This window comes from Tympanuchus pallidicinctus, unplaced genomic scaffold (assembly GCF_026119805.1).
Source record: "Tympanuchus pallidicinctus isolate F22 unplaced genomic scaffold, pur_lepc_1.0 scaffold1, whole genome shotgun sequence".
Lineage (NCBI taxonomy): Eukaryota > Metazoa > Chordata > Aves > Galliformes > Phasianidae > Tympanuchus > Tympanuchus pallidicinctus.
Window position 1 is genome coordinate 27,147,440 of NW_026294618.1, and position 14,437 is coordinate 27,161,876.

The 14,437-nt window shown below is 34.4% G+C and overlaps 1 protein-coding gene across 9 annotated transcripts in view; it reads left to right on the forward strand.

Annotated features, from left to right (window-relative positions):
- The window catches only part of ADGRB3 (adhesion G protein-coupled receptor B3), a 458,265-nt gene that overhangs the window by 198,120 nt on the left and 245,708 nt on the right, over positions 1 to 14,437 (forward strand). For all 9 annotated transcript variants that reach the window (XM_052690794.1, XM_052690547.1, XM_052690635.1 and 6 more), the window contains 4 exons: positions 1,078 to 1,242; positions 2,105 to 2,269; positions 8,419 to 8,520; positions 9,023 to 9,129. In XM_052690794.1, coding sequence (XP_052546754.1) covers positions 1,078 to 1,242; positions 2,105 to 2,269; positions 8,419 to 8,520; positions 9,023 to 9,129 — 539 coding nt within the window. The remainder of the gene's footprint in view (positions 1 to 1,077; positions 1,243 to 2,104; positions 2,270 to 8,418; positions 8,521 to 9,022; positions 9,130 to 14,437) is intronic.

The window sequence follows — 14,437 nt, forward strand, 5'->3', positions numbered from 1 at the left end:
TTCTGCTGAAGAAATTATCAGGCTGTAGCTTCCCAGCTTGAGAAGCATCTGCATTGAGAAATGGTTCACTACCAACAAGGCATTGCATAAAATCTTTAATATAGAACTTCAGAAAATAGACAAAACAGAAAAACAAAAAAGCTTTAAATGCCACTTCTTTTAATTCACTGGTTTCTGAGATCCTGGATACCAAAGATACAGTCAGCTCTTATCTTTGATATAAAAAGAGTAAAATAGCTCACTTCCTTATTTCTCTGAACACAGGTTTAAAATGCTATCTAGTCCTATTATCCATTACAAAAACAAGTGTACATTTTCACTTATATGGAAAATCAGTTTATGTTTTTAATTATTTTGCATTTTAATATTTTATTTCAATCAATAAAATTTCTGATGTAAGAAATTTAAAAAAAAAAAAAAAAAAAAAAAAAAAAGGCTATTTCTGATCTACATTTTCTCTCAAAAGACTGTTGTATGGTTTACCTGAGAAGGAGGCTCAATTATATAAATAAATTAATTATATGTGTAGAGAACAGAGTCTGTGTGTCAGGCAATGTGGTCATTCCTATTCAGCTAACAGATTTAATTTTACAATGGGGACTGAGAATCTCATAAAATGACTTATGTGAGTGACAGCTGCAGCTGTGCAGAATCATTTTCAAGGGCTCAGGGATTACGTGATACAAAATTGGTCCCCACTCTTGCCTTAAAAGACAAGTCCTTTAAATAAGATCTTGTTTTAGAGAAAAAGGAAACTTCACAGTCTTTCAAATTGTGTAGTTTATGAGCAAAGTCATAATTTGTCCTTAGTTGTATCAGTGTAAAATCTGAAGAGATGAAAAGGAGGAAATGAGGAGATAAAAAGGAAAAAGAAAAAGGAAAATAATTTCAAATTATTTTAAAGTAGCTTATAACATGATCTGTATTTTACTGTTGTAAGTCAAATACCTTCTGGCTCAGTCCAAAGAGCTCTGTTTCTCCAGAATGAAATCCCTACATGAGAACAAGCCTGTGAAGCCTTGCATTGCTTTAGTAGTAACTTTGTTGTGTCCATCTCTTTTGTGCCTGCTGTGACAGTGGATGGACAGTGGCAGGAGTGGAGCCCGTGGAGCCAGTGCTCAGTGACCTGCTCCAACGGCACCCAGCAGCGAAGCCGGCAGTGCACAGCAGCGGCCCACGGCGGCTCTGAATGCAGGGGGCCCTGGGCTGAGAGCCGGGAGTGCTATAACCCTGAGTGCACAGGTAAGTGCTTGCTTGCCCTATTGTGGCTAAAGGAGGAGGGAGAAGGGCCGGACCCCCCCATGACTCTAATTTTGGGGCTACTGCCATTCAGACAGGCTTCTGGGCCACCACAGTCCTCAGCAGGCTGTGAAGGAGCAGAGCAGCCTCTCCAGAGGGGTAGCTGAGGCCAGGCTTCTTTTTAATTTGATAAGCCACCTGGAGATAAAAGAGAATGCATCCACAAAAGGCTGTGTGACAGACTGCATAGCTGCTTTTCAGTTTTATCATTTAAATCAGATTGAGAAAGAACTGCTTGAGGACTAAAATATTTAATAAAGTGTCTCAAGAACCTAAAAGATGTATATGCATAAACTGATTCTCTCTTGCTCTAAAACTGCATGTATTCATGATTTTCTAGTAGCATAAAAGCAGCTTTTCAAGGTGATTAAATTGCATGTATTTCTACTTCTAAGCCTCATTTGCCCTGTCAGATCATATAAAATCCTGCTTCTAAAATATCATTTGCAAGAATGTATTTAGTTACTTAAATGATACTTATGCATATTGCAAATGTGTGTTTTTATGTGTGCCTCTAGTACAGTGCTATACGAGTGCATATAAAGTACGAAAATGTGACAATGTGTGTTTTGCAATCTAACACAGAGTGAAAGTGCACTTTTTTTTTTTTTTAGCACTTTTTTTTTTTAATATATATATATATATATTGGGAGACAAGTCATTTAGATAAGAGGTTCCATGGCCATTAAATATCGCTATTTGTCATTATTACATAATTCTATTTCTTTTCTGCTTAAGTAAAGAATAACCTAATTCCTTTATTACCGTCATTTTGTCATCACTGTAATTATACTTTACCCAATAGCAAATGGCCAGTGGAACCAGTGGGGCCACTGGAGTGGATGTTCCAAATCCTGCGATGGTGGCTGGGAGAGGCGAATAAGGATCTGTCAGGGGGCTGCTGTGACTGGGCAACAATGTGAAGGAACTGGAGAGGAAGTTAGACGGTGCAGTGAACAGAGATGTCCTGGTGAGAACCAAATATAATCACTGTTATTACCTACACTGTAGTATGTCTTAATTTAATGGACATATTTGAGAGAGGCAAGATCCATAGAGCAATAGTCCTAGAAAGACATATCTGGCCTTGCTTCAGGTAAAACACTACTGTTTTTCTCAGTAGAGTTGTGCTGATGTAGCTAAGTGTAAACTAGTTCAATGGATATAAGAACACTCCAACAGCTTTGCAATAAATTGTGATACTATAATATATAAATGTATCAGAAAAATATTTTATTGCATAGATACATGTACATTGGGATAAATTATTGTTTGCTACAGAAATTATTGCCTAACGCATTGATATGAGCATATTAGGTATGGTTTTATAAATCATGGAATTATTTTTATCCCGTGTACAAGAGACCTCAGTGTTAAATATTTAGTGAAAATTACTGTGCAGTAAAGATCAGAGAAAAACAATGAACATTACTTTAATGTACAGAATGAATGAATACATAAGTGACATTCTGTAAAAGGTGGAAGTCATATAATACTAAAAAGGCATCTTTCCTGCTTTAGTATAATGCTTAAATGTGTTTATTTGCAGAGCTTTTACTTTGTCCTCACAATAGATGTAAATCTTTCTAAAAGAAAGCTAATAAAGGTGTACATTTTAGCTCCTTCAAAAGTCATCAATAAATAAAAACACTGGGTGAATATGAATACACTTATCTGTGAAGACACCTTTTCCTAAAGAAAAAGAATGCCTTGTTATATAGGTATATGACAATGAAACAAGTCGTAAATAGTATAGAATGACATAGACATTCGCTTGGGAAATCATGGGCTCTAAACTTTGAGGCTGGGAAGCCTCAAAATGTATCTAGCAGTCTCCACTTCATATTTAGATGGCTATGTGCTAAGGACAGAAAGGACTAAATGGAAAAGTTGCTTTGGGTCAGGAAGCAGGAAGTATGTCTGATGTGAATTTTATGTTATTGAGCCCACTTATTTATAGACAGCTTGTTTATCCATTGACAGCCATCAGAGAACAGTTGTCAAGATATCTCCAGTAGTACAGTGCATTTGAAGAACACTGCAAGGACTATCTTCGTTGATAAAAATATAATACGGTACTGGTGAAGTTTACCAGCTTTTAATTCTGCAGTGCTCTCTTTAGCTTTAATAAAGCATACATTATTCAAAAAAAGCAGGAAAAAATGAACAGAATTTATATTGGATTCCTAAATAAATTATATTTTTCATTTTACGAATTTCCATAGTAAATGTAGACTACCTCTATAAAAATACAACACTAAGAGAACATTATTGTGAATGTTCTCAATAAAAAGACATTCGGATAAACCAGTTTCTTCTTATGAAACCAACCTTGAAATTGTTTGCATATTTAAAAGTAAGACCATGCTGCTACAATCCAGTTTTCAAAGGTTGCCACCTGCTGTTAATAAAATATTTTACAAATGTTTTTACAAGTCAAATTCACACAGAGCATTATTTGCCATTTTCTATATTTATTTATTAAACCGATTATTTCCAGATTAGAGCCAGTACGCTTAGAGAAACCATTATAACCTAAAGTACATTTTGACTGGTTATACTTCTGCAGGAGACTGTATGTGAATAACAGATTTAATTTTTTTATTTCTAGACTTATGTTTCCTAAGGCATCTCCATGGCTAATTTACCAGAACTTTTCTAAAAAATAAAATGATAGAAAAAATTATTTTTGAATAAACATGAAGCAAAACTGATAAGATACAAAGTTGCTGAAAAGTTACTTTTGTTTCACTTACACTGATGTGTAAGTTCCTGAAGTTTCTAAATATTATATGTTGCTGACTTATAATGGTGTAAGTAAAAGAAGACTGAAACCTTTTCCTATTCTGCTGTTACAGTTAATAAGATATATTGCAAACAGAGCTGTTCACTTGACTAACTCAAAATTTTGAATGAATTTTGTATCTGTGATCTGCACCATCTGAACATTTTTCAAAATTTTCTTCATAGTTGATCAGTGATTATCTTCAAACAGTTCTGGCAGGGACTGAATTATGTCAGGCATTTTTAGAAGCTGGATAAAATCAGCACTAAGGTAGGCAGGCTCATAACTTTATTTGGAAGCAAGGTTCTAGGTTAGCTTGGTTTGTAGGCAAACATTGAGCATCTTCCTTTGGGAATGGTTTATATTCACAATTATTAATTTTAAAACTATGATTATTTTTTACTGTACAAAAAATTGTGTGTAGTATGACTTCAGTCATTGCTCCTTTGTAGTATCTCAAACATCTAAATTTGTATTTCACTCCTAACAGGTCGGCAGCATTAAGGATTTAAAGAATCCTTTTGTGAAGGATAAAATAGTTCACAAATATAAGAAAGAAAAAACATACTGGACTTGCTAGGCAACTAGTTGAGCAAGAATCATTGGAAAGCTCAATACAGGATGAACAAATAGTAGGACATTAGATGAACAATAGTAGGACAAAATCTGTCCTATAGGAATAAAGGAGATAGCTAGCTAGCAAAAGGAATTGCAACCCATGTCGTGGCAGGCTGATGAGAAGCTTTTGGAAAAAAATTAAAAAAAATAAAAAAAATAAAACAAACAAACAAACAAACAAACAAAAAACAAAAACCAAAAACCAAAAAAACCATAACATAAATTCTATCAAATCAATAAGTAAAAATTAAAGGACATGAGAGAACAGAGAATAAACTACCAGATTAATCAGGAAAAAAGACTTCTATATTAATGAGAGCAAATTCCTTTTTGTAAAAGCAGGACCATGTTCTTATAATAATTAAAAGAATATCTTAGGTTCCAATGATATACTACCCATTTCCAGAAGTACTTAATTCCATAAGACAGAATTCCATAGTAATAATGCATGTTCCAATACTTATGCTTTTCTTAGATTATACTCAGAATTGAACTTCAATATTTTTCTCATGAGCCTGCTGTCAGATGTAGAAGATATAACGTAGGAATAGCTTTGATTTAAATGTTAACTGAAAAAATTACAGATCACCTTGTTTGCTAACAAAAATAATAGTGCAAATTGCTGCAAAAGCCAAGGTAATGATTTTGTACTGAAGGTGGTATATTTCTCCAGAAGCAGTGCTATCTAGTAGTGATAAAATGTGAGAAGTGGGAAGATTCAAATAATTGTCAACAAGTAAATAATAAAATTAGACCTTTGGATATTGTTGTATCTTTCATTACAACCCTACTCTACAAGATGGTCAAAAGCTTTTTCTGTTTCTTTGTTAGAGTTAATTTTACCTGTGGCATTGAATTAGGATCCAAGAGTTCTAGGTCTACTGTATATCTCTGGCTAACCCACTTCACCCTTTTGTCACCCTTTCCCATTTATGTTAGCTTCTTAGGTTGATTGTATGTCTGTCAGGTTATGTGTGTTGCCTGCTCTGTAGTACAGCAGCTTTTCCAGATTTGGTTTGATTGCCTCTTGGAGGTGCGTGTCCTCTCACTGTCAATGTCAGAGGAGGACTATGCTTCTAGACTATTGACTTTGTTAAGCTTTGTTGTGCTTAGATAAGATTAAATCAGGCCTATCACTGCATAACAGGGAGGGTAAAACAGGGTAAATTTGAGTACATGTTCTGTGTGGGAAGAGACAGCTGAATCACACTGTCAGTGAAAGAGAGATCTGCTTTTTATTTGCCAGCCTTAGCAAATTTACCTAGGTATTTACTTTTTGCTTCTAAATTTTAGCAATGCTATATGATTTTTTACATCTAATTCCCATTTCTTTCTGTGGGTGTGCTATGAATTAATTGTGCCTAAGTTTCGAAAGTACTTTACCAGAGCCAGCAGGACCAGAGAAACTTTTTAATTCAGATACAGTACCACTCAAATGTGACTGTAATGTCACCATGTGCAACTTGGGTTGAAGAATCGCAGATGCTTTAATGTGGGTGGATGTCTGATTGGTAAGCTCTGCCAAATGTACTTCAGTTTATGAAATAACTGGTTTGCTTTTTATTTACACCATTCCTTGATGTAAAGTGTTTGTACATTGAGTTGAAAGGCATCTAGGTGCACAGCATGAAGTCAACAAAGGTCTAGAAAATTTGTTTGCCTGGGTTCAGTTACATCTCTAGCTTGTTCCTGCATCTTTCTCCAGATAACTCTGAGTCTTGGAAATGCTATTTACTTTGAACACAAAACACAGGTACACAGGTTATTTCTGACACTAAGATCAAGTTTAAATGTAATTTTGAGTTTTGAAAAATCTTGTAAGAACACACAAGCACCACTGTGCCAAGCAGATAGGTGGAAAACCTCTTGTACTTGCTAACGTAAAACAGAGAATATAGAATATGTAAACACAAGTATGTATGCATGTACATGGTATTTTCAGCAAGGAAAAAACCTCTAAATGGTATTTGTAGAGAAGTAAGATTTTTGGGTCTCAGAATCAACTCTGTAAATCAGAATCTGTCAGTTCAGAATCAGCAAGTGTTCTTAGTGAAAATGCCATGCCTGAAATGGCCAAAGTGAGTGACAGATATGCTTCTCAAAGAACTCTAAGTATTAACATATTTATATAATTTATAATATTACTTCTGCATTATATTTATCTTATGTAACACAAAACAGAACTTTTGTTTTGTTTGTAAGATCATAACAGGATAGTTATTGCATTTATCACCAGTTCGATCATGTTTGTCAAAGCCTGACTTTTACCATACCTGGCTTCATGCATCCCCTTTTTAGGCATATCTGAACCTGTTGGTATTTTAAATTATAACCACATTCTACCTATATTCCAGAATATAACCAACTTGCTTTGGGTTTTGACATTAATGGATCTCCTGCATTTTTATCAGCACAATCTGTCTTGATTTACAATTCAAGAATGCTGATGGTAAGGCAATTTTAGCAGGCAATTTTTCTGCCCAAGTGTGATTCATATTAGCATTTCTGAGCCATCTGCAAAGTATTCTTTGTCATTTATTGAGAGAAGGTACAGCTTTGAGCAAAAGACTGTTCTCTTCCCTCCGTCACCTCAGTATTCTGTCAGCAGAAGTGCAAAACAGGGACAGTTTTACGGCATAGGCAATTCGATGGGTAAAACCCGGAGTCTATTTCTGCCTCTGCTAGAGATTTCCTGTGTAACCATGGGTGAATCACTGAATTGCTTTCTTCCTTTTCACTCCATCTGTAAAATAGTGACAGTATTTCCTTTTTTCCCTTCCTTTTTCTCTTCTGTTTCTCCTGAAATACATATAATGATACTTTTAAATATCTAATGCTTTTTTTGTTTTTGGTTTTTTTTTTTTTTTTTCTGCCGAACTTGTAATGATTTCAACAACTGGTATTTGTCAATGCTTTACGTTGTGATGTGAATTCAGCCACATATTTGCTGTGTTGATTTAAATAGCTCAAAAATCATAAACTGGGAATATACAATGAAAAATACAAAGAGTGAAAGTAATCTGTAAGTCATAACCATGTGAAAATAACACAATGTAATTGTAAAAGTTACTTTTTTCTCCGTAGTTCTGTTACTATGGAAATGTGAAAATATTTTCCCCTTTTAATAATACTGCAATAAGCAATGAAAGTTCATATTGTTTTATAGCCAGTCATTGAGTTCCCTTCTAAATTACTAACTTGCAATAAAACACATTTCAAAGAAATAACTTCATTTTTGGACTTCAAAATGTATGGTTCTTATTTGACACCATTAACACATGTAGAGTTTAGACTGTAAATTTAGAACTGATTCTTTCACATGTATTTTAAGTGTTAGAAAAATACTTAAAAATCTTAGTGTAAGATAGACTTTGCAGTTTATGACCATTTAGTTGTCACCTTCTTGTAGAGAGCACTATTGATCAAAATAGAGAAAAGGAAGAGATTCAAACATATTAACACTGCAGACGAGATCTAAAGAGTGTATATTGAAGACAATAGGGGCACAGACTATGAAATAATGGCCATCAAAAAGACAGTTGTTATCAAAAAATTGCTGTAGCATTTTTATGTTTTTCATTCTCAAAATGATATCAAAAGCTGTTAGTATATACATCTCAGGAAGAATTATTGCAAGATGGAAAACCTACATTTCTGATGGAAAATGTCTCTTTTACATTAATTTTTGTTTTAAAATTCTCATTTCTAAATGACAGCACCTTATGAAATATGTCCTGAAGACTATTTGATGTCAATGGTGTGGAAAAGGACCCCAGCTGGGGACATGGCATTCAATCGATGTCCTCTCAATGCCACAGGTATGGTATTACTTTGAAATTACACAATAAGAAAAAGGGAAAAATCATTTTTTTATGTTTTAGAAATAGTCACTAGACATACACATATGTGTATGTCTATATCTGTGAATATATATATCTCACATATTTACATATGCATATATTTGCATATATAATGTACATAAAAGATAACATGTCTCATAGTGTACATTTATGGGACTGTGATGTGTATATGACAGAGACAGAAAGGTGACAGATCAATCTGATAAAACCTATCAGGCAAATTTATGAAAATGAAGCAAAACATAAACACATTTTAATTGCCAAAACAGTGCTAAATACCCACAAAGTGAACTGAAATATGTTTCAGAATCTTGTAGTACTCTCTATATGCTAATGATCATTGTATGAAATTGTGTCTATGTGTGTACTTTTAAAATAACAGGGAATGTAATTTAAATATACTTCATTCTTTCCAATTGCTCTCACATGTATAAATATTTTCTCTCTTTGTGACTTACAGGCACCACTAGCAGACGCTGCTCTCTCAGTGTTCATGGAGTGGCCTTCTGGGAACATCCGAGTTTTGCTAGATGCATATCAAATGAGTACAGACACTTGCAGCATTCAGTAGGTGCAAAGCCAGCTTTAGTACTTGCTCTGTTTATTCATTTCTAATCATTCATGTGAAAAGAAACCTGTTTACTCTCAAGTAAGATTTCTGATGAGAAAAAGAAGGAAAAGAGACCTGAGAAAGAAACATTTCTATCCACATATTCAGATCTGATGTATTACTGCTGCTTGAGTGAAACATGTTTTATCTTACTGTAGTAATGGAAAAATGATTTAGATTCCCTTCTTCTGTGCCCACTATGCAAAACTTTTACAAGGGTCAGAAAGCAAGACACATATTTTGGTTTATTAGAAAATGAGATGTGAATAAATGAGATTTACTGGAAGAGAGGCCTGCTGAGTAATTTTATAGTGCCTTGAATCTTTAATTGCACACTAGGAAGTCAGAAATGATATTTCTTCCTGATATCAAATATAGAACTTCACCTTCAAATGTAACAAACAAAAATGATTATAGGTTGAAGTTGCAATGTCTTAGAAAAAAATGAAGTTAACCTAGATGAAGAAATATTTTTTTTAGAATGATTAACAAAAATTTTCTTTGTTAAGCTATATGCTGCATATTACCATACACAGTTTTGTATCTTTTAATGTCTCTTCCAATGGAACTGTTCTATATACTGCTGATATATGCTTATATCCAAGTATATGCAATAAGCACATGCTTATATGCATTATGTTATGTTATAAATGTAACACTCTGGTATGTGCTAGTTACAGTGGTTATTTCCATAGTCAGGCATGCTGTACTTGATTTCTGAGGAAAGAGTTCATTTGGAGTTCTCACAAACAATGGTTTTTGCTTGTGCAGTATAGTTTGTCTGACTTTCTTATTAATCTGCCATTAATCATTCAGTACAGGGGCACCAATATAGCTCTGTGCTTCAGAATTTCCCAGTCTCTGAGCCAAGTGCAATACTTAGGCAGTATTTTTAAAAATCCTCAGTGGATTGAAAAGTAGTAAGCCAGTGGTAGTTCCTCACATTTAAATTTCATAGTGTTGATCCTATTTCCACTGTTTCTGTATTGATTTTCAGACTTTAGATAATATTTCTGGAAATAATTCTCAGGCGATGGGAAATTCTCAAACAATGGGAAATACTTTTTCATGTTATTTATTGGTATGACTTACCTGGCTTGCTTTTAGTGAGACACTGGTATTTTTTGAAGAGCTGCAGGTTTGCCTGGCAGAAAGGGATAATCACTGAACAACAAAAAAAAATCCACATTTATATCCTGGATCAATTATATGTATTCTTCTGTATTTCCTTTTTGATAATGTTAAATATGATTATACTATACTGTGAAATAATCTTTTGAAAAGAGCATTCAAAAATAGCTAAAGCTTCTTTAAAATTAAGCAAGCATCCAAACACCATCTTATTACTATGCAACATTTCAGACTTATTTTCAGTTTATATACATACAATTTAAAGGAAAAAAAAAAGACTTTTGCATTTGGAAGTTGCTCAAAAGCAAATCTGCTTGTCATACACCTTGCTGCTTCTCAAAGTGAGCAGCACAACATATTTAAAAGATCGTAGAAATTCAAGGACCTATAAGATCATCGGTCTGCTAATGTAGGCTTTTCCTCATAAGATACATTTATCAACCCTATAAATCCCTGAAAATAGGGCTTTATAAGAAAGCTGCTGACAGACGGTATTTTAATAGTAAGTATATGTGCTTGTGGAAGAATTTATGAGATGCCTCAGTGTGCTCACAAATATTGTTATTTTGCTAAGTCAGACCAAGAATAGTGGGATTGGCACTCAGTTTTCTGAAGGTTCCCATAAAATGTGAGTCCGACCTAAAATGCTTGGATTTCTTATGTGAAACACATAAAGTAAAAAATAGGTGTATAATCTTCAAATATGATATTTCTGAAGTTCATTTGAAGCACTTGATATATATATCATACAGACAATATATTGTATGCTAATGGCATACCTGCCTGAAGGAATGTAAACAGTTCATTGTCTCTTTTCCCTCCAAACAAAAATTATAGACCTGAATTCACAGTCCTATGTCCAAGCAAATGCACCATGAGGAAGAACATAGCATATGATGGGAGCTAAATAATAGTGCTTTGATTACAGCACTTGCTGACTTGTCTGCACAGATTGTGAACTAGACACTTAAAATTATTGTAGTAAATAAGTAAATATTGTAAATAAGTAAAGATGAGCATCCAAGCTTCAGTGCTATCCATCTACGCTGTATAATATAGTGTCTGTTAGGACACCCCCTGACATGATTTAAGACCACACTGGCAGCACTTAGAAGGCAACGTAGCAGAGCAACCATTCCCAGCAGGCAGTAAAATCATCTTTGTCTCAGTGAATTAAAGGAGAGTTTAGCCTGGGGGATACAAGCTGGCTGCGTTTGTTGGCCTCAAGTGTAGACAATATTCTTGAGGTTCTTATTATCTACATTTATTTGATATTTATAGTAAAAACACTTCATACTTACCAGTTTGGGCTGTGGGTAGAGAATTTCAGAACTTTGTGTGTCTATCAGACCACATCTGTGTTTATTTCTAAGCTCCCCACTAACAAAGAGACAAAAGAACAGTAACAAAGAAACTGGGCTTGTTTAGCTTGGGGAAGCTCCAGGGAGACCTCATTGCAGCCTTCTAATACTTGATGGGAGTTTATAAACAGGAAGGAGACCAATTTTTTATTGAGTATTATAGCAATAGGAAGAGGAAATAGCTTTGAATTAAAGGAGGAGAGATTTAGATTAGGTATTAGGAGAAAAATTTTTACTCAGAGTGTGATGCAACACAGGAACATGTTGCCCAAAGAAGCTGTGGATGTCCCATCCCTGGAGGCATTCAAGTCCAGGTTGGATGGGGCCCTGGGCAGCCTGATTTAGCCATTGTCAAGTCTGCCCACGGCAGGCAGTTAGAACTAGTGTGATCTTTAAGGTCCCTTCCAACCTAAGCCATTCTATGTTTCTATGAAATTGTGACTCCAGTGGCTCCTGTTACTCCAATTGAATTGCGAATTCACACAAAGCAAAAACAGTGCAGTGTAAATTCATAGACTGTCCCTCTAACATCAATAAGTTTTTTTTTACTTTCTTCCTAAAGAAAACATTTTCCTACAAACAACTATTTTAGAACAGATGTCCATGGTAAACGATATTTTTTGCTATTGTGTAAAATTTTTCATCACCACATCTGATTGACACTGTAGTTTTATTTCCTTAATATAAGAACAGATATATATACTGTATATAGCTACAATATAGGTGCACTTTCTCATGCAGAGAGTTACCTATTTTTACTTTATTTTCTCCTTTACTCTCCTAAAAGTGATATAGGACAGATTTCAATCCATAATAAGCACCATTTAACTAGGAAAAACTCAACTGCACTGCAGGTACTTTATCTTGACTTGAGACTTGTATGGAGAGTAATATGGTAGCTATATAAATCAAAGAAAAATGGCACTATATTTTCATGAACTGTCAATAAAGTTAAAAATGTACTCATAATGCTAAAGATAATATATTTTGTTCATAAGAATCAGCTCCATAAATAATTTGGCTCCTTTTCCAACCACTTGTAGAATATGTCAGGCAGAATTACTGCTCTACTCAGAACAGGCACATTCTGGCATTTTGAATATATGAGAAGAAGACAGGGATTTCCACTGTTTAAATGGAACTGTCTACTTATATGAGTATTTCTTTGATAAATATATGGTTATTTGTGCAGAGTTAGGCTGAGATACTTTTCTTCATAGTAGTACTATGCTATTTTGGGATTTTTAATGGAAACAGTATTGGTTACACTATAATGTTTTAGTTGTTGCTGAGCAGTGCTTACACAGTGTCAAGGTCTTTTTGTTTCTTGGAAAGGTGGGGCTGGATATGCACAACTGGCCCAAACTGACCAAAGGGTTTTCTTCACACCATGTGACGTTGTGCTCTGCAATAAAAACTGGGGGAAAAGCTTGCCAGGGCTTCTGCTAGTGGGGGACAGTTTGAACATTGGTCAGCTGATGGTGAGCATTTGCATTTTGCATCACTTGTTTTTCATGATTTTCTTTCTCTATTGGGAAGTGTGTGTACATCTATGTGGTGCTTAGCTGTCAACTGGGGTTAAATCACAACAATAGTGCATTTAATTTTCTATTATAGCAGTTTCAGAGAAATTCAAAATCTTTACCTAATATATATCCTCAACATATTCTTGAGATCAGCCTCAACTACAACCCTGTTTTGTGTGAATGAAAAATTTAAGCAGACAGATTAAACAGAAGAAACGTTTTCTTGTCTTCTAAACTTGTGCCTACACAATTTTCTTCTTAATGTTGATGTCTCTTCATAGCACAGCACAGAATACCTCTGGTATGGTAAGAATATGACAGCAGGATCTGTGAAGAGAAGAATTTACAGTGGAACCTGACAGAACTGGGAAGGGGAATGGTTTCACTCATGGTGTGAAGACTGGCAGTCAGCTTGAAGCACAGGAGGGCATGCTGTCCACCATCGAGGTGTAGGAGCTTGAGTAAAGGCAGTCAAGTGGTTAAAGTAGCTCAGTTATAACAAAAATATACTCCCTATATTTTTGTTACTTTATTTTATCTTGTGTGCTATGAAACACAGGTCTCTTTTAAAACTGGGAATAATAATTAGATCTCTTTGAATAAGAGAATCAATTAGTCATGAATAATTTATCCAACAGTTGGTAGAAATCAGTCATCACATGAATTTAACAAATGATGTTTGACTAGCTTATACAGCTGGTTGACTAATATGAAAAAATTATTCACTGAGCAAATTAAGGGACAAAAATGCCCAAATCCATGAAATAAACCCTTTGTAAATTATTTAGTTAGCTCTAATAATAACATTTAAATAATCCAATTAGGATTATTCTTACTAAGACACTATAAGTGGAAAATGCAAAATGATAAATAGGTATGAATTGCCTATTTTAATCATGTGACCTAGGGGATCAAGCAATAGCTTAATGAACAGAAAAGAAAGCATCACAGATTATATATCAGACTTTTTTTTTCTTCTGAATTTCTTGGGTACTTCTAGTGTGTTTGCAGTAAGTGCTGCTTTGCAATATGAAAACGCTCCTAATCAAGTGTTTTCATAATCAAGTTTCAAGACTCTTACCAATGTTTTGTGCAGCTAAGGAGTATTTTGCCCATTGATGCACAGTTTTTTAAATGTGTTCTTGAGAAAGTGCTGGTTAAAACAAAGAAAGAATTAAAAGTATTTGTTTTATTATGAATGAATGTGAAGTTAGATGGCTAAGATCTAGTGGCAGAGGATATCCTTT